The sequence below is a fragment of the Orycteropus afer genome, unplaced genomic scaffold (genome assembly GCF_000298275.1).
Source record: "Orycteropus afer afer isolate SDZICR_OR568_19922 unplaced genomic scaffold, OryAfe1.0 scaffold00001, whole genome shotgun sequence".
In the NCBI taxonomy this organism is placed as follows: Eukaryota; Metazoa; Chordata; class Mammalia; order Tubulidentata; family Orycteropodidae; genus Orycteropus; species Orycteropus afer.
The window spans coordinates 8748312-8767756 of NW_006921588.1; the positions used below are offsets into that span (position 1 = coordinate 8748312).

Sequence of the window (19445 nt, forward strand, 5' to 3'; positions counted from 1 at the left end):
ATATATGAATTACAGACTCTGCATGAAAAGTTCTTACCCTGGCATGTATTAAGTGTTCAGCATTTAGTGTCAATGCCTGGTTTATGCCTGACCACACCAGAGAGCCAGTTCAAAGATCAACACATGGAATTCATTATGCTTATGGAAATGCTTAATATGCCTTCCTATATAGTGAAAATTTCAAAGGCAGAAATACTTTTTACCCTTGACCTTTCCCTTACAAAGAACCTGTGTTTTACACTGTGTGTAAGGTGCCTGGCTTTGTATTCTTTCTCATCAAAGCACTAGCTTCTAACCTTGGCTCCATCACTGTAGGCTGTGTATTTCCAAGCAACTTCAGTTTTGTTTTGTTTTGAACCCTGTCATTTTGTTTCCTCATCTGTAAATATAGGAAAATAAGAATAAATATCTCATGGAATGTTGTAAAGATTAACTGAGATATCCTTTGTTAAATGATGAGCACATACCTAGAATATAATGAACTCTCAGGAAAATGCTTTAAAAAGTTCCTTTACTTTTAATTTCTGTATGATACCATGATTCTGTACTGAGAAGATCTAAAAAGAAATTAAGATACATTGTTTGGGCCACACAGGAGCTTACAGAAAAACACAAGACACAATTTTATTACAGATCTGTATAGAGAAGAATGTGATTCAAATTCCTAAATCAGAGGTTCAGGAAGCAAGTAAAAGCACCAAGCAAGTGATAAATTTCAAAGCAACTGAACTCTGGTAGCACAGTGGGTAGGGCATTTGGTTGCTAACCAGAAGGTCTATGATTCAAACCCACCACCAGCTGCTCCATGGGATGAAACCAAAAAACCAAAACCCACTGCTGTCGAGTCAGATCCAACTCATAGCGACCCTTCCCTGGGTTTCCGAGGCAGTATCACTACGAAGTAGATTGCCTAATCTTCCTGCTGAAGAGTGGCTGGTGGGTCGGTTTGAACCGCCATCCTTCTGGTAAGCAGTCAAATGCCTTAGGCATTACACCACCAGAGCTACTCCTTGAGATGAAGATGAAGCAATCTACTTCTATTAAGATTCACTGCCTCGGAAAACCAACTGAGATCGTTATGAGTCGGACTTGACCAGATGGCAGTGGAGTTGTGTTTTTTTTTTTTTTTTTTTCTCTCTTTTTTAATATAATCTTTACCAGAACCTGTCCTCATCAGCTTTGGAGGAAAGAGTAGATGGTGCAGCGAGGGTAAAATACCAAATAGATATAGATCCCATCAAGGTGCTTTATAATAAAAGAAGTGAAATGCCACAGTATTTAAATAAAACTTTGTTCCTACCTTCTTGGCCTGAAAACAAGTAGGCACCTATTCTTCTACCAGTTTAAATTGTTCTTTCCTTGGCAAAGGCAGAAATTTAAGTTTCAGAACCACTTACTGGGCCAAGCCTCTTCCAATAAACTGAGAGGGGGCCCTAGTAATTGTCCATGTGATCATATGTTTTTGCAAATTTTTCATAAGTATTTTAACGCAGTTAGTTTCTTTTCACTCAGACTTTCTATTTGTTGCTTTTCTCTTTGAGTTAAGTGGCTACAGCATTTTAGATATCCTTCTAAGGGGTCGCTATGAGTCGGGTCTGACTCCACGGCACATAACAACAACACAACAACTAAGGGGAAGCTGAGAGAAAGTAACATTTACTCCAGGTTCAGTGAGGGACATTTAGGGCAGTTCTGTGTCATTGCTAAATGTTCTGATACATAATGGGTTCCAGGAATCTTCCTACTGCCACTGCACTGGGTCACCCTGCTTCCTGCTGTGAACCAGGGGTGGTGATAGTGTTCAATGCTTGTCAGCTATCTGAACTAAAAAAAAAAAAAAAAAACTCTTAAAATTTTCCTGTTGTTGTTGGGTGCTGTCGAGTCATCTCTGACTCATAGCAACCCTATGCACAGCAGAACAAAACACTGCCCAGTCCTATGCCAGCCTCACGATCTTTGCTATACCTGAACCCATCATTGCAGCCACTGTATCTATCCATCTCATGGAGGGCCTTCCCTTTCTTCATTGACCTTCCACTTTACCAAGTATGGTATCCTTCTCCAGGGAATGGTTCCTTCTGACAACATGACCAAAGTAGGTGCAACGAAGTCTGGCCATTCTACCTTCCAAGGAGCATTCTGGATGCACTTCCTCCAGGAGATTTCTGACTGTGGGATACCTGCAGGGCAGGCTGATCATGAATATTTTGCCCATAGAATCTTTCAACATTGCAACTCGAGGCTTAGATTTTTTCCTCAGTTCTTTCAGCTTGAGAAATTCCAACCGTGTTTTTCCCTTTTGATTCTCTAACTCCAGGTCTTTGCACATTTCATTAGAGTAATTGGCTTTGTCTGCTCGAACTGCTCTTTGAAATCTTCTGTTCAACTCTTTATCTTGTCATTTCTTCCATTTGCTTTAGCTACTCTCTGTTCAAGGACAAGATTCAGAGTCTCTTCTGACATCCATTTTGGTCTTTTCTTCCATTTTTGTCTTTTTAATGACCTCTTGCTTTCTTCATGGATGATGTACTTGATGTCATCCCACAATTCCTCTGGTTTTCGGTCATTGATGTTCAAGGCCACCAAATCTATTCTTTAAATGGTCTCTAAATTCAGGAGGGATAGTATCGAGGTCATATTTTGGCTCTTGTGGACTTGTTTTAATTGTCTTCAGCTTCAACTTGGACATCCATATGAGCAGTTGATGGTTTGTTCCACAATCAGCTCCTGGCCTGCTTTTGGTTGAAGATATTGAGCTTCTTCATTGCCTCTTGCCACAGATATAGTCAATCTGACTCCTGTGCATTCCATCTCATGAAGTCCATATGTATAGTTACCACTTATGTTGTTGAAAAAAGGTATTTGCAATGAACAAATCATTGGTCTTGCAAAATTCTATCATGCAATCTCCAGCATTATTTCCATTACCAAGGCCATATTTTCCAACTAACGGTGACTCTTCTTTGTTTCCAACTTTTGCATTCCAGTCACCAGTGATAATCAACACATCTTGATTGCATGTTCAATCAATTTCAGACTGCAGAAGTTGGTAGAAATCTTCAGTATCCTCATCTTTGGCTTTGGTGGTTGGTGCATAAATTTGGATAATAGTAGTATTAACTGGTCTTTCTTAAAGGTGTATGGATATTATACTATCACTGACAGCATTGTACATCAGGACAGATCTTGAAACATCCTTTGTGATGATGAATGCCAACCATTCCTCTTCAATTTGTCATTCCCAGCTGTTCTGGTTACCTAGTGCCACTCTGACAAGAAATACACCACAAATGGAATGGCCTTAACAAACAAAAGTTTATTCTTACAATTTGGAGGCTTTAAATTCAAGTTAAAAGTGCCAGGCTCTAAGGGCTGGGTGAAAGCCCCTCAACCTTGGGGTCCAGCTCTGCTTCCTGCTCCCAGCCCACTGGAGCTAGAGGTGTTTCTTCACTCAGACAGCTGCTGGCTGCTGAGGCTGAGAAGCCCCAAGGTTAACAAGTAAAAAGGCACAGTCCTGATGTTACCAAACCACACAACAGACCATTAACTTAAGTCCATTGTAAGTCCCAAGGTCAGCAGAGCGCAGCAGGCTGTTGAACAATGGCACGGCTACATGTAGTATCCAAGTGTGCCATAGGCTAGAGACCATTCCCAAGACTTCTCCTCATATGCAGGAAGCAAACCACTTCCTAAAGGCAGCTACTCAGCTGCTTGTGGCAGATCTGATCTTTTCTGATCAGGTTCTCTGTTTTCCTTCCATTCTCGGAATTACCACTTTGGTTTGTTTTCCCCTGTATCATTTATCACCAGCTGACATACCACGTAGAACAGTGGCTCCATGGCTTCTCTGTCCACCACCATATCCCTATATGGAAAGTATTTGGTGAAAGAAGTAATTTTAAAGCATTCTAAAAGGTACTTTTCTATTATATGGTAACACTAATTTCAAATATTCTCATTTAAAATGTCTGTTTTTCACTTTTAATTTGGGTAAAAAACATGACCTGACTACATGCTATAGGACTGACATTATGTACCTTTTAATGAAAAAAAAGCTTCAAATAAACTAAATATATATTTTAAATTTATTTTTTGAAGAAAAGTGCAGTTCTTCTAATTGTTTTTATTTTCAGTAATATTAAAATAATTATTGGTAACTTTTGTCTTTTTCCTTTTAAAAGAGCCCCTATAAACTTTATAACTGAAACATTTTTAAACTGTCTTTAATATATGGAAGGAAATCTTAAACCTATAAATTATTTGATATTAAAACTATGGCCATTTTTACTAAAATAACTCTTGCAATTCTTAAAATTCAGAAATTATGCTAGTCATGATTATTTTTATATTACTCATTTTTTTATATATGTTTTTTTCAGATCTCTGTCCATGATCTTTTCCTTTCCTTTTTTACATGCAATAGATTTGACATCACCCCTTAAAAGAATCAAAAGGGGACAAATCAGACAAGAGAGGGTGTTGTATAATTAATGAATGTCCATTGATCATCCCTTCTGAAAATTGTAATTCACTATGATTGCAGAAGCTCTGGTAGCATAGTGGCTAAAGCACTTGACTGCTAACCAGAAGGCTGGCGGTTCAAACCCACCAGCCAATCCTCGGAAGGAAGGTTGGGCAATCCTACTTCTGTAGTGATACTGCCTCGGAAACCCAAGAAGGGGTCGCTATGAGTCGGGGCTGACTTGACGGCACATAACAACAACAACAACAACGATTGCAGGAGTAGTGCAAAAACAACAAGAGGCTGGAATAGCTTAGAAGCAAAGGGTTCCTTATCCCTGATATTTCTTGCAGCTGCATGGTTGTATGGTTCTAGGAAATGCTCAAATCACATTCAACTCCCAGCAGAAACAACGCTGCATACATGCCCTTCAGGCATGAAAAGTGGAGACAGAATCCAATCAACAGGGGAGAGAAGTGGTAGTAATGCTTAACATTCAGGCAACAAATTGAATAAAATAATATAAATATGAAAGTTGCTAAATATCTGAAATATGTTTTCCTGTGATAACTATTAACAGATATTCAACTCCTCATTTTTTGCATCCACGATTATTAAAATTTCAAATTGTGGGAGGATTTTGTCAACAGCTGGGCCTCATTTCTCTTAAGTATTTATTGTTGAGTGCTGTTGCAGATTTTTCTGGTTCTGTTTGTAAAGTGAATGAGGAATGTCTTTTCTCTCAAATTGAATTTTGTTTTTGTATCAGTGGCTCTAGGTGGCTATAATTATTTTTAAAGTCTTTAAACTCTCACTGCTGTGAAGTCATTTTCCAACTCATAGTGACCCCTCTGTGGGTTTCTGAGGCAGTATCACTACAGAAGTAGATTGCCCAACCTTCCTTTAGAGGAGTGGCTGGTGGGTTTGAATCGCCAAACTTCTGGTTAGCAATCAAATACCTTAGGCACTATGCCACCAGAGCTCCTTATCTATTTTAATTAATATTTTAATGTGAGACATCAAATATAGTTTTCCAAAAAATATTTCATTTCAATTATTTTTAAAATTTGTAATTAACATACTCTCACTGCCCTGGAATTGGATCCGACTCATAGTGACCCCTCCTTGCGTTTCCGAGGTAATATCACTGCAGAAGTAGATTGCCCACCCGTCCTTCTGAGGAGTAGCTGGTGGGTTTGAACTACCAGTCTTCTGGTTAGCAGTCAAATGGCTTAGGCACTATGCCACCAGAACTCCTGTAATTAACATGGTAATATTATTATTTCGATGTTTGTGCAGTCTATGCTTAGTTGGTACATTTTAGACAGATAATTTATACCTGGTATATTCAAATTCATAGCATAAGAAAAATTAAAATAAATTATATGATTTTGTATTTCTCTTCTCCTTAGTGATAAACATTCAGCTAGTTTTGCGTTAGAATGGATGAGATTCAGACATAGTTTATATAAAATTTAAAATTCTTGTTCTGTTTGCATTTGGAATAAATGAAAGTATTTACAGAAAATAAAATAAGATGATAGCATCATAATTCTCAAAACTATGCTGTGTAGAGAATGACATGGAGAATAGTATTCATCTCACTCTAGGACAACTATTTATAGAAGAGCTAACATAAGTATTAATCCCATTGTCAAGTCTAGCTGCTAGTTTCATATGTCAAATCAGACTAGGTTTTTAAGAAGTACTTTTCATTTATAAATTTTTATAAAATGGTACTCTAAATGGCAACATTTTATACTTTATAGTTGTATATATTAACTTTGTAAAATATTCTACATTATAAATGTATGAGCAGATTAAAAAAATACATTTTTTATCTCCTTCTATGAGTTAGTGGTATTTGTCACTCATTCCAAACATTGAAACAGCAATGAATGCTTAGGACGAGAATGTATCGAGTTGGGTGGAGTGACAGCTGGCATGCTGATTCGTCATGCTTCATTCTTACACCTGTTGCAATGGCTTACTCAGCTTTTGCCTTCAGTAAAGACATTCCTGGATCTCTAAACATGTAACTTTTCATAGATGTATTTCCATCAGTATAATGTAGCATGTATTTTTGAAACATGTATTGCATTGAATTCTCTAAGGATAATAATGGCTCATTTTTATGCCACAATAATTTTCATAATATATGCCTTTAATTAACAAGTGTCCATTATTAGTTATTTTCTATATTAAATAGCATGCCACCATATATATTATATAGTTGTATGGTAGCATAGTGTCTAAGGCACTTGACTGCTAACCAGAAGGCTGGCAGTTCAAACCCACCAGCCACTCCTGAGAAGGAAGTTTGGGCAATCTACTTCCATAATGATACTGCCCTGGAAACCCAAGAAGGGGTGGCTATGAGTTGGGTCCCACTCGATGGCACATAACAACAACAACATGAAGTCTGAAATTTTCTAAATTATTAAACAAAGGATTATTGCTTCATTGGGAAGGGGATAGTAATGAGCACTTAGCAACTTTCCTGAATTTCATGTTCATAATCCTATGGTGGTACAACAGTTAAGTGCTCAGCTGCTAAATGTAAGTGCAATACTTCGAACCCGCCAGTGCTCTGCAGGAGAAAAGGCCTGCTGATGTCCTTGTGTAAAGATTACAGCTTGGTAAACCCTCTGGGTGCAGTTGTACTGTGTCACAGAGGATGGCTATGAGACACAATCAACTCGATGGCCTACAGCAGCAACAATCATCCTATGGAGGTCACAGGAATAGATACAGAGAAAAAAGAAAAATGCATTGACTTGAATGAAGATAAGAAAAAGTAGTAGTGATTGAAAATGAGTGAGAGAGGGAGGAGAGAGATGGGTTTCAGCAAAACTCAGTCCTGAGTTTCTTAGATATCTACACAATATTTTTGAAGTTTTATATCTTCCTTTCAAAAGGGACAGTATTCCTTGGGAAAGTTGTAAGTGCACAGTAAACATGTAACTAGGGAAGTTAATAGAAGGTGTAATTAATTCCAAAAAAGGTTTTAGCTATAAGGCAATCTCTGCTGAACATCACCTGGTTTAATTGTGTGACTCAATTTCTTTGTAGGATGAAGAGAATTACGGCATATCTTAGAGAGTTGTTACAAGGATTACTATCACAAAAGAAACTAAAAGTTGAAAAAAATGTTTATTATAGTAAAATATTTGGAAAGCACCTAATGTAGATGTTGGTACAGAAAAGATACTTAATTTTTTTTTTGCATTAGTTATAAATTATTATTTTATTTGTTTGAGTTGAGGATGATCAAAAGTTTTAGTTTTGGGTCTATAACAAAATCCAAAAATTGTATACAAAAGTGAGCTAACAAAAACCCTCTCAAATAAGATATAGTAGCTTAAAAGAATAATCTTAAAGTGTTCCATCAAATGTTTGCTTTTCTAAAACATGTCTATTCTGTTGATGCATTGATGAATGAATAAATGAATAAAAGCTTCAGAAATACAAATCAGTATCTTAGGCAAGTAAATCCTTTAATTGAGCTCGTTCTTGAACACCAAAAATTTGCTGAGGTTTATGAAATTTTAGGTCTTTCAATAGTGCTTATTAATATTAAATATGCAATGCATTTTATTTTCCTTTTAGGTTAATCTCTTTTTCCTGTTAAATATTGTACGTGTACTCATCACCAAGTTAAAAGTTACTCACCAAGCAGAATCCCATCTCTATATGAAAGCTGTGAGAGCTACGCTTATCCTGGTGCCACTGCTTGGCATTGAATTTGTGTTGCTACCATGGCGACCAGAGGGAAGGACTGCTGAAGAGGTATACGACTACATCATGCACATCCTTATGCACTATCAGGTATGTCTTTCTTGATATGAGGAAGGCAGCTAGGGAAATTTGGTTTTAATATACATGTATCTTTGGTTTTATATTTACTATACATGCAGCAACTAATTTACAAAGATTTATTTATTTTCATCTGGAGTCAGATAATTCTATTTTTATCTTGCAGGGTCTTTTGGTCTCTACAATTTTCTGCTTCTTTAATGGAGAGGTATGATAACTGATTTTATTCCTTTTATCATTTTATATTTACAAGATGTTTTTGTTCTTAAAAAAGATAAAGACAACATGAGACACAATTAAATGTCTCCAGTTAAAAACCTATTTCAAATTCCATCTCCATCAAGAAAAAAAACAAAAAACCATAAAACACAAAATCTCTTTTTTTCATAGATGTAATTCTTTCCAAAAGCTCAGGTTAGATTGGACATCAAGTTTAGGCCAAATTCAGTCTCACTTTAAAATATTCTGTCAGTGACTTTTACCATCTAGTCTTTTTGCATACCTTTTTAGCTAATACTATCAATTATGAATTTAGTCCTAATTACGTTTTTTTGGCAATCCTTAACCTCATAGGACATACACTCTAATAGGAAAAAGAATCACCTCATTTTCTCCTTTTTTTTTTTTTTTTTGCCCACCCCACCAAGTAGGAGATAGTCTTTGTAAAGAGTTTTTAGTGGATGATGTTGTTGTTGTTGTAATGTGCTGTGAGTCGGCCCCAACTCATAGCAACCCCTCCTTGGGTTTCCAAGGCGGTATAACTACGGAAGTAGATTGCCCAACCTTCTTTCCGAGGAGTGGCTAGTGGGTTTGAACCACCAGCCTTCTGGTTAGCAGTCAAATGCCTTAGGCACTATGCTGCCAGAGCTCCCTTTTAGCGGATAGGAAAGAATTTTAAAATTAACTCTCAGTTTTACGGGATGGAGATGCAGTGAGTTCAGAAATTTAGGAAAATAGCCTGATTTAATTTGTAACAAATTTCTAGATTTTGATTGAAAGCTTTCCTAATTTGGAAGTTTCAAGCAATTTGGGACTGATACCATATTTCCTATATATTCAAACAGTGAATACCATCCATCATGAGCAGTTCCCCGAGTGGTGCAAACAGTTTGCACTATTAAGTAAAAGGTTGTCAATTAGAACCCATCCAGCAGCTTTGCAGAAGTAAAGCCTGAAAATCTGTTTCCAAAAAGATTATAGCCAAGAAAGCCCTATGGAGCAGTTCTACTTTTTAACAAATAGGGTCACTATGAGTCAGAATTGACTCACTGGCAAAGGGGTTTGTTTTGTTTTGTTTTTGATTTTAGGTTTGGTTTTTGTTTTATAGTTCATGTTGTGAGCTGTATTGAATTAGCTCTTTGTATGTTTTTAAACTACTTGACAAATATTAATCTATCAGAGAATTTTTGGGAGCTCTGGTGGTATAGTACCTAAGGCATTTGACTGCTAATCAGAAGGCTGGCAGTTCATACCCATGAGCTACTCTTTGGAAGGAAGACTGGGCAATATAGTTCTACAGAGATACTGCCTCAGACACCCAAGGAGGGGTCGCTATGAGTCAAGATTGACTTGACAGCAGTGAGTTTGGTTTTTTAGTGAGTAGGAGAATTTTGGCAGAATTTACAGTTCAGAAATCTAGACAGCAATTGAGTGAGACATGGACACTTGGTACCTGTAAAGCTTATCATGAAGCTTCAGATGAGAAACACATGAAACTGGTCTGCATTAGGAGAACCATTCCATAAAGCAAATCAACTTGGAAAATTATGCATATTAATGAGAAACTATGGAATATTGTTTTTCTTTGCTTAAACAATATTTTAGTTCTTTCTCTTAACATACAATAAAATTTACTGTTTAATGTATTAATGTAGATTTAAAAATATAAATAAAATGTCAAACATAGAAGGCTATATCCCACACTTTTAAGTGGTGCTTCTCTGATTCTTCTGTTATACAGATTATCAGAGAGATTGTTTCCTGAAGGAAGTATAGGCAAAAATCTGATGATACACTGCATTGAGTAAATCTACTGCAAAAGACTTTTAAAGTCTTAAAAACCAAAGGCTAAGATGAGGACTAAGGTGTGCCTCACCCAGGCCATTGTATGTTCACTTGCCTCATATGCATGTGGAAGCGAAACAATGAATAAGGAATACTGAATAATTGATGCCTTTGAATTATGGTGCTGGCAAAGAAGATTGAACATACCGTGGAAACCAGAAGAATGAACAAATATGTCTTGGGAGTACAGTCAGACTGCTCCCTAAAAGCGAGGATGGTGAGACTTCATCTCACATACTTTGGACATGTTATCTGGAAGGGCCAGTCCCTCTAAAAATACATCATGCTTGGTAAAATAGAGAGTCAGTGAAAAAGAAGACCCTCAAGAAGATAGATTGACACAGTGGCTGCTTGTGCCTAACAAGAACATAAGCAAAAAGCACAATTAAAAGAACAGACAAATCATTTGCTATGATAATAAAATTCAGATGACATTTATTACTTACCTCTATAAATTCATTGTACGTAAATGGAATTGTTGTTGTTGTTGTTATGTGCCATCAAGTCGGACCGAATCATAGCGACCCCTCCTTGGGTTTCCGAGGCAGCATCACTATGGAAGTACATTGCCCCATCTTCCTTCCGAGGAGTGGCTGGTGGGTTTGAACTGCCAGCCTTCTGGTTAGCAGTCAAGTGCTTTAGGCACCACGCTACCAGAGCTCCAGTAAATGGAATTAGGTAGTCCAATATGCTTCTCATGTAGGATTTTACAATTAAACCCAAACCATGGTGCTTTCAGTTGCCTCATATGCATGTGAAAACTGGACAATGAATAAGGAAGACTGAAGAAGAGTTGATGCTTTTGAGTAGTGGTGTTAGCAAAGAATGCTGAAAGTACCATGAACTGACTGCCAGAACCAAAGAATCTATCCTGGACAAAGTGCAGTCAGAATGCTCCTTGGAAGCAAAAACGGACAGACTTTGTCTCATCTACTTTGGTTATGTTGTCAGAAGGGACCATTCCCTGGAGAAGGATGTCATGTTTGGTAAAGTGGAGGGTCAGTGAAAAAGGGAAGGTCCTCAATGAGATGGATTGACACAGTGGCAGCAACAATGGGCTCAGCTATAGCAAGGATTGGGAGGCTGGTTCAGGACTGGGCAGTATTTTGTTCTGTTGTGACATAGGGTTGCTATGACTCAGAGCTGACTCAATGGCACCTAACAACAATAACACAAGTGATATGGAAAAAATGCCAGCCAAATATTTTGTATTTTGTGAAATACAAAAGTTATACTTCTGTGTCTACAGAAACAGATTTGTTTTTATAAATGGTAACTTTTAAACATACAAACAACCATTAGAAAAATATTTTGTGGAGGTAGACAATACAGAACAAAGTCACTGACACAGATACACTTAAAACCAATGGTGTCCCTTTCCCCAGCTATGATATCTTAAGCAATTTTCAGAATCCCCTGGGGTATTGGTGTTTACCTTTATTAAGGCAACTGAAGCATGTTCCTTTCAAGTCCAACTAGGACTAATGTAAGTTAGGGAATGTAGTTTTTAGCATTGTGCTCCATCGTCAGTTGCCGTTTTTTGCCAGTTGCCTTTGAGTTGATTCTAAGTCACAGCAACCTCATGTGTCCCAGAGGAGAATTGTGCTCCATGGGATTCTCGTGTCTGTTACCTTTCAGAAGCAGGTCACCAGACCTTTCTTCTGAGGCACCTCTGGGTGCCAGGCTTTCAGTTAGTATCCAAACACTTCATCGTTTGTGCCACTCAGGGATTCCTCCCATCCTTGGCAGATACCCAGTGTATTATGGAATGTTTGTCAAATCATTCTTTTTTAAAAATAAATGAACTAATGAAAATATTAATCATATTGGAATAAAGTCTCAAATTAGCCCTTTTATCTAGAAAGTATGTCCAGAGAATAACTGAGCTAATTCCTAACACTCTTGTTACACTCTATCTGTGTAAGCAAAAGAGACACAGAACTTTGACCATCTGCCATACTGAAAATTTGGCATTGAAAAAGTATAATAACACACAATCCTGAAGCCAGATTGTTGCCAAATCTTTCAGTTCTTCACAACATCTCTAATATTTATCCCTTCTCCTCATCTCCAGAGATACAATTTCTGTTTGTGTATGATTCATTTCTCATCTTAAGAAATACTATAATCCCTCCTTTTCTGTCTTTTTGCCTCTTAGTTTTTTCCCATTCTCTTAACATGAAGACACTGCTGCCAAATTCATTTCGTGGTGTTCCAACTATGTCATGTACTTCTTAAGATCATTTGCTCAGGCTTAGTTTCCTTCTTGCTTTTCACATTAGGTCAACTGTCTGCCTTTCACATAATGTCTCAATTTTTTTTTGTTGTTGTTTTTTTGGTTTTTACTCACATCTTTTCTTTATTTTATATTTTAGCAATGTCTTTCTGTTTTCATTTCTCACTGGTCAAATAACTGTGGCTCAACTAGCACTCAGACAACCTTAGTCACATCCCCAGTCACTCCAACAAAAATGTGCATTGTTAATGTGGACTAGAGACCTAGAGACTCCCCACATCAGGAAGGACCCCCCCAATCACTTGGCTGTAATTATTTTGATTAAATCAATACAAAGATTTATTGAGAACAATTGAATCCACATTCTGTAATGTGAACAAGGCAAAATTTTTATATGAAGACCTGCTTAATGATTCATTATTTTTTAATTGTTAGGTTAAGGAGTATAGGTCCTTGTCAGGTACTGGTGGATGGATAAAGCTGCAATGTTATATTCTAAATAGTTGTCCTGTGGTTTTTATATAATACTCATGCATAAAACAGTTAAATATATTTTCTTATCTTTAGGACCACAGGTTATCTGCTTTCCAATGGCAACTGTTTTTCTGACCCAATTTCAATAAATTTTTCTTATTAAAAGTTTCTTAAGAGTAGACAATTTAATGTTATTTTCAGCAGGTGTGATATTGTATTAGAGGAAACAGATGAAAATGTAACATCCTTTTAGAGAAAAATATAAACAAACAGAAATCTACAAGAGCTATAGAAGGTCTTTAATTAGCTTTACTTTTAACTTTACTAAATAAGCACTCACAGTCCAGGAAATCAGCTCTCCACGTTTTTCTGATGATTTAGTTGCAGGGAAGAAATAGGGTGATGACCTGAGTCAAAGCAGATATTTCAAGTACAAACAGATTATTTCAAAAGCCAGTTTGACTTTTAGAATTGAATTTAAGCTTTCCCTTTTAAGACTCTAAGTACCATATTCACAGCTAAGGAATATCTTCCTGTCAACATTCTTCCTAAGATTTACATAGAATCTTTTGCAAAGCTATTTTCAGGAAGCAGCTATATAATTTATACATTTAATCACTCCACAATTTAGTAACAAAACGAGGAGAAATTAAGCTTCCAAATCAGGATCAGAAACAAACCCCACTAGAAATATCTAGGTAACCAGCCAAAAGTCATTTTTTTTTCAATCTCTATTTATTTCAAATTTATACTCCAAAGCCCTTCCATTTACCATTTGTTTTTGAAGCTATTATCTATGTACATATTATTTTTAAATTACCTTAAATTAAATATTTTATTTGGAAAATTTATGAGTACATTACCAATCCAGAAAGGAAGCAAAGTATAAATTTTTGTAAGATTAATATACGTGTTGTTGTTGTTATGTGCTGTGGAGTCGGACCCGACTCACAGTGATCCTTCCTTGGGTTTCCGAGGCAGTATCACTACGGAAGTAGATCACCCAATCTTCCTTCCGAGGAGTGTCTGGTGAGTTTGAACTGCCAGCCTTCTGGTTAGCAGTCAAGTGCCTTAGGCACTATGCTACCAGAGCTCCCTTAATATACTTAGTGTCGTCTAAATGCTTTTCAATTTCAAAGCAAATTTACATCAAATATTTCCTTCACATATAGTTATCATATATACAAAATAAGCTTGGAAGTTCTGAAATTATTGAATTTCATTATAACTTTTGAAACCAACTTATTGCATTTTAATAACAATTTTTATAATTGAATAGGAAAAAAGCCAACTAAAAATCCTAACAATTAATTTTAAGTTCTAAGGAAGTTCACTGATTTTCAATGTGGCCATCTTTCCTTTCATACTAAAATTTTAAATGAGTCAGTAAAACATTGTGTTCATTTAAGTGAAAGAGTATAGGAGACACGGAAAGAACTTTGTGGTATTCCACATCACTGCAGACATCCTAGACATACTTATTTGGTGTAGAATGTTTATAATTAGGACAACTGAGTTTTCTTCACCTCTTAGACAAATAAATGAAAAAACTTACATAAGTGAGTCCTATTTTCAGAATGATTATTGCTTTGAAGATAGGTATATAATGAGTGGAAAGTTTAGAAATTCTACATAATTAATAGAAAGGCAATTATTTCATGAATGTATTGGTAGTATATAAATTACTAGGAAATGTTCTGAGATTTCTTTTGGGGAATCATTAATAGGGTCAAAGAGCAGCAGAGAGCATGGGAAAATTGTTCAAACAACACCTCCTTTAGGCAGATCCAGTCACAGGGATGTAGTTTATACATTCTTGACTTGGAAGCAGAGATTCCCGAAGTATGAGTACAGCTAATTCATCAGATGTAGAAACGACCAAGTTGGAGATAACTTTGAAAATTTTCATTTGCTTTCCACTTACGGAAAATTAAGAAATTTCCTTAGTGCCCTTTGTTCAATTAAAATCAAAGCTTTTATAGTTGATCTACCTCAGTTTGCGTTCAATTGCCAGCTCAATGGCCGTTTGAACACACCCAGCAGTACTGAAGATGAAAGACCTGTGCTGCTGTTGTTTTTGTTATGTGCAGTGGAGTCCTACCTGACTCATAGTGACCCCTCCTTGGGTTTCCAAGGCAATATCACTACGAAAGTAGATTACCCAACCTTCCTTCTGAGGAGTGGCTGGTGCTTCTGGTTAGCAGCCAAGTGCCTTAGGCACCACGCTATCAGAGCTCCCAATAGACAGTCTGGTCTATCTTGCGGGGGAGCGGCTGGTGGGTTTGAACCACCAGCCTTGCGCTTTGCAGGCAAAAGCCTTAGGCCCTAGGCCATCCCCTAGGGCCAACATTAAGATTACAGTCAAGACACTACTACCCTGAAATAATCTTTACACCTTAAACCAAAAATATATCCTGAAGTCTTCTTAAAACTAAGCATTAGATTAGCATAATTAGTAAAAAAATGTCTGCACTGAGCATTATGCTCTTTTAAGATCAAATTAGCAACAGCAACTTGAAAGATTAGGAACCTTAAAGGACAGGGAATGTTAATACAGGAGGACCAACTCAGAAAAGGAAGGTGAAACTGGTGGCCCAACTCAAGGAATGTGACCGATGTCACTAAATTATACACGAAGAAACTGTTGAATTAGCATATGTTTTGCTCTGTGTATCCTCAACAACAACAACAAAATAAAATTTTGGTGAAAAAACTTACAGCCAAGAAAACCTTATGGACCAGTTCTGCTGTGTAACATGTGGAGTCTCCATGAGTCAGAATCAACTTGATGGCAACTAACAACAATGACAATTCTGATCCCAAATAATGGCTGAGGAGGAAAAAGAGGGGGTAGAGGTTAGAAATCAGTCACTAAACTTCCAATAATTTTTGAGCAGTGTGGCTCCAGATAAAGTATAATTTAATTTAAATTTAAATATGATTTAGTGACTAAATTTTACTAAAGTTCTTTTTCACAACACTCATTCACTTGTAATTATTTTTTCAATAACTTTCTTTTCTCTGGATAGTAAATTCCATGAGGACAACTCTCTGCTCTTTTCTTCAGAATACAGAAAATTCTTTGGCACATGATAATCACTCAGTAATTCTGCTACTTTTGCTGCTTTTGCTCCTGCTGCTGCTCTTGATGATGATTTACATTCCCTGAATCCATAACTTTTCTTTCTCTTCTCTCTTTTCCTCTTATACTCTCACTAATTGTCCTTTCATTCTCTTAATAAATATATTGTATACAAGTAGATATTAAACATATAATCTTGGAAGTGGGGGTCTTTTATTGTTTGAAAATAATAAATATATATGCATCATTAAGTCTTCAAAGATAAGGCATGAAAATAAAAATATTAATGGAATGTGAAAATATGGAGCAATTGTCATATGTTTCTTAATAAGAGTATGAGTACTCATTATAATGTTTTAAATTAAATATAGAAAGAAATATTATTAACTATCTCTAATTAACATCAATGCTTTCATAGTTTTCTTATTAGCCTATTGAATACTATATCATCATTTCAATTAATGGATTTCTCTTGTCCCTTCTGCTTCTTTTTGATGAATAGGTTCAAGCAATTCTGAGAAGAAACTGGAATCAATACAAAATTCAATTTGGGAACAGTTTTTCCCACTCAGATGCTCTCCGTAGTGCATCTTACACAGTGTCAACGATCAGTGATGGTCAAGGTTACAGTCATGACTGTCCTAGCGAACAATTAAATGGAAAAAGCATACAAGATATTGAAAATGTTGTTTTAAAACCAGAAAAGTTATATGCTTGATAAGAGAGGGATCAGTGCTTAACAGTTTTGTACCACTCCTAGCTCAAGGACTTGGTTTGATGACTTTATAGCCAGAAGTCTTCAGTATTAAATGAATTTCTTGAATGATACAAAGAAAACTCCACATGAGTTCAGTCTTGTGCTGGTAAATGTTTAGCAACCAACTTCATGGGAGTAAAAACAAAACAAAACCCCAATTTGTAGCATTTGCCAATTTCCATGCTATAAATACCTTCACCATGGCAAATTTCAAGCTACCAACTTGACATCAATGAACGTGGAATGGAGAAGAGGTGAACACAATCAACTCTTTTGAACCGATATGGGCCAGCTCCAGCACACCACTGATTGAATTCATAAATTAATAAAACTGCAAAAGTCATTATGCATATTGGGTATGATTCTACTCTTGTTGTCTAAAGAGACCTAGCTAAAGCCTGTAGACATGGAACAAAATTAGCTTTAAAACAAATATTTTATACCATATTCATTGATAGAGTTGATTTTTTTTTGCTCAAAAAATATTCTAATCCTTTTTTATAATTACTTTCTCAAATGTAACAGATAAAGAACTAATTAGTCCTGTTGGGTTGTCGTCTTCTCCCCAAGAAAAGCAACTGGGCAGAATTGCTATGGAATGTTCATTTGCTGATACGGCACAGTTATATGTTGTGTCATACCTGTCTTTGAGAATTGGTGATCAGAATGTACGAGATACAGTTCTATTTCTGTATCAGTAAGGAGACATGTTGGTTGATGTTACAAAAACTTCGTCAGCTACTTTCTTATCTTACTACACAGGTGGGAAGGAATTAGTTTTCCTGTCTCTGTAAATAGAAACTTTGCTCCTTCCATTTCTACTGTGTAAACATATTAGCAATCATTTTATATGAAGGAAATCAATGAAGAATTTCTTATTTTCTCTGGACTTTGTAAAAAGTTTGTTGTGCAAATGAGCTTGTAAATACTGTGTTATTCTATTTTATACTCTCAAATCAAATACATATAACCTAAGTAAGTAGTTTTTAAAAGCAAATACGTAATGAAACAATATTTGCATTTTGATATCTGATATTGTGTCTGGGCTGATTTTATAATAAAATAGGGTCTGGAATTCTATGTTTGGTAAATATTTTAAAGACAACCAGATGCCAGCATCAGAAGTTTGAGATCTATGAGAACAGAACATCTATGATAAGATATAAAGTATTTATTTAAAAAAAACTCAAGATCATTGTTTTATTAAATATATTAACCTGATGATTCATACTTTAATAATAGCTTGACATATTTTTCCTTTTATTTTGACGATGAACTTACATTCTAATTCAGAAAAGTTAAACAACGCCTATTGTAAAATATGCAATTCTGCTACTCTTATGGATTTAATCCCATTAAAAATATGACTTTACTGACTTTTAATACATAAAGAAATATCATTTCAGGAATGTTCCAGTTTAATTTTTAAACAAATAAAGAAACACTATCTACAGATTATTTTATAATGTATTTTTTTTAAAAAATAGAATATTTTAAAAGAGCCAATGTCTATGATAATCCAAATCAGTAAAGTACTTGAATATATTATTGAGGAAGAATTGTGTCAGAATATTTATGGAATAATTAAGATGAAAAATGTCTTGCTAATGAATTAAAATGACATTTAATAGCATTCAGATTCCCTAATGTTAATTTTTGGGAGCTCTGGTGGCATAGTGCCTAAGGCATTTGACTGCTAACCAGAAGGCTGGAGGTTCAAACCTACCAGCCACTCCTTAGAAGGAAGACTGGGCAATCTGCTTCCATAGAGATACCGCCTCAGAAACCCAAAGAGGGGTCTCTATGAGTCAGAACAGACTCAATGGCAGAGAGATTTTGGTTTTTTGTGGTTTTTTTAATGTTAATTTCCACTGAAATATCTGAAGAACTAAAATGATTTTAATTAGTAAAAGGCAGTTTTAGGGGAAGTCATTATGTATATGTTATTGAACCAGGTCAGTCTGTTAAAATGATCAAACTAATGACTTAGTCATTGTAGATTGTTTCTTAAGCCCACAATAAGTGGTAAATTCAGATGTTACTTGAAATCATCCCAGATAATTATCTAAGTCAGTAATAATTAACATATTTTTAATGGTCTGGCCAACACAACTATAATTTATCTCTGCATGTAAAATTACTATTAAGTTAGTAATTTTGTGGATTTCATAGTATATGTCATAAAAAAGAACACAGGCTGTTCTGCACTTTCTATTGTCTAAATTATACAAAAATTCTTTTAAATAAAACTCACTTTTTAGCTATTTATTATTCAAGAAACAGATTTAAATGCTTTCCTAACAGTGTTCATGTATTTCAGTATTATTCCAGACAAGCTGTCAAATAACTCATAAATGACAGTACAAAATGTTGAATTACCAGACAGTGTTATGTTAAAACAACAATACTGTAATTTTCAAGTAATTTTATTATTATTTTTAATCAATATTAAGTTTAGATCAGATTTCTTCAATGGCCAATGCTCATCTATTGTACAGTCTTCAAATACAGGCAATCTATGATTAATCAATGTTAGTATGAGACATATATGTGT

General features: G+C 35.7%; 1 protein-coding gene across 1 annotated transcript in view; it reads left to right on the forward strand.

The window, feature by feature from the left end:
• The window catches only part of CALCRL (calcitonin receptor like receptor), a 57011-nt gene extending 40159 nt beyond the window's left edge, over window positions 1–16852 (forward strand). Inside the window, exons 10-12 of the mRNA XM_007959411.2 lie at window positions 8072–8290; window positions 8445–8486; window positions 16637–16852. Of these exons, the coding sequence (XP_007957602.1) occupies window positions 8072–8290; window positions 8445–8486; window positions 16637–16852 (477 nt within the window). The remainder of the gene's footprint in view (window positions 1–8071; window positions 8291–8444; window positions 8487–16636) is intronic.
• Window positions 16853–19445: the final 2593 nt, after the last annotated feature.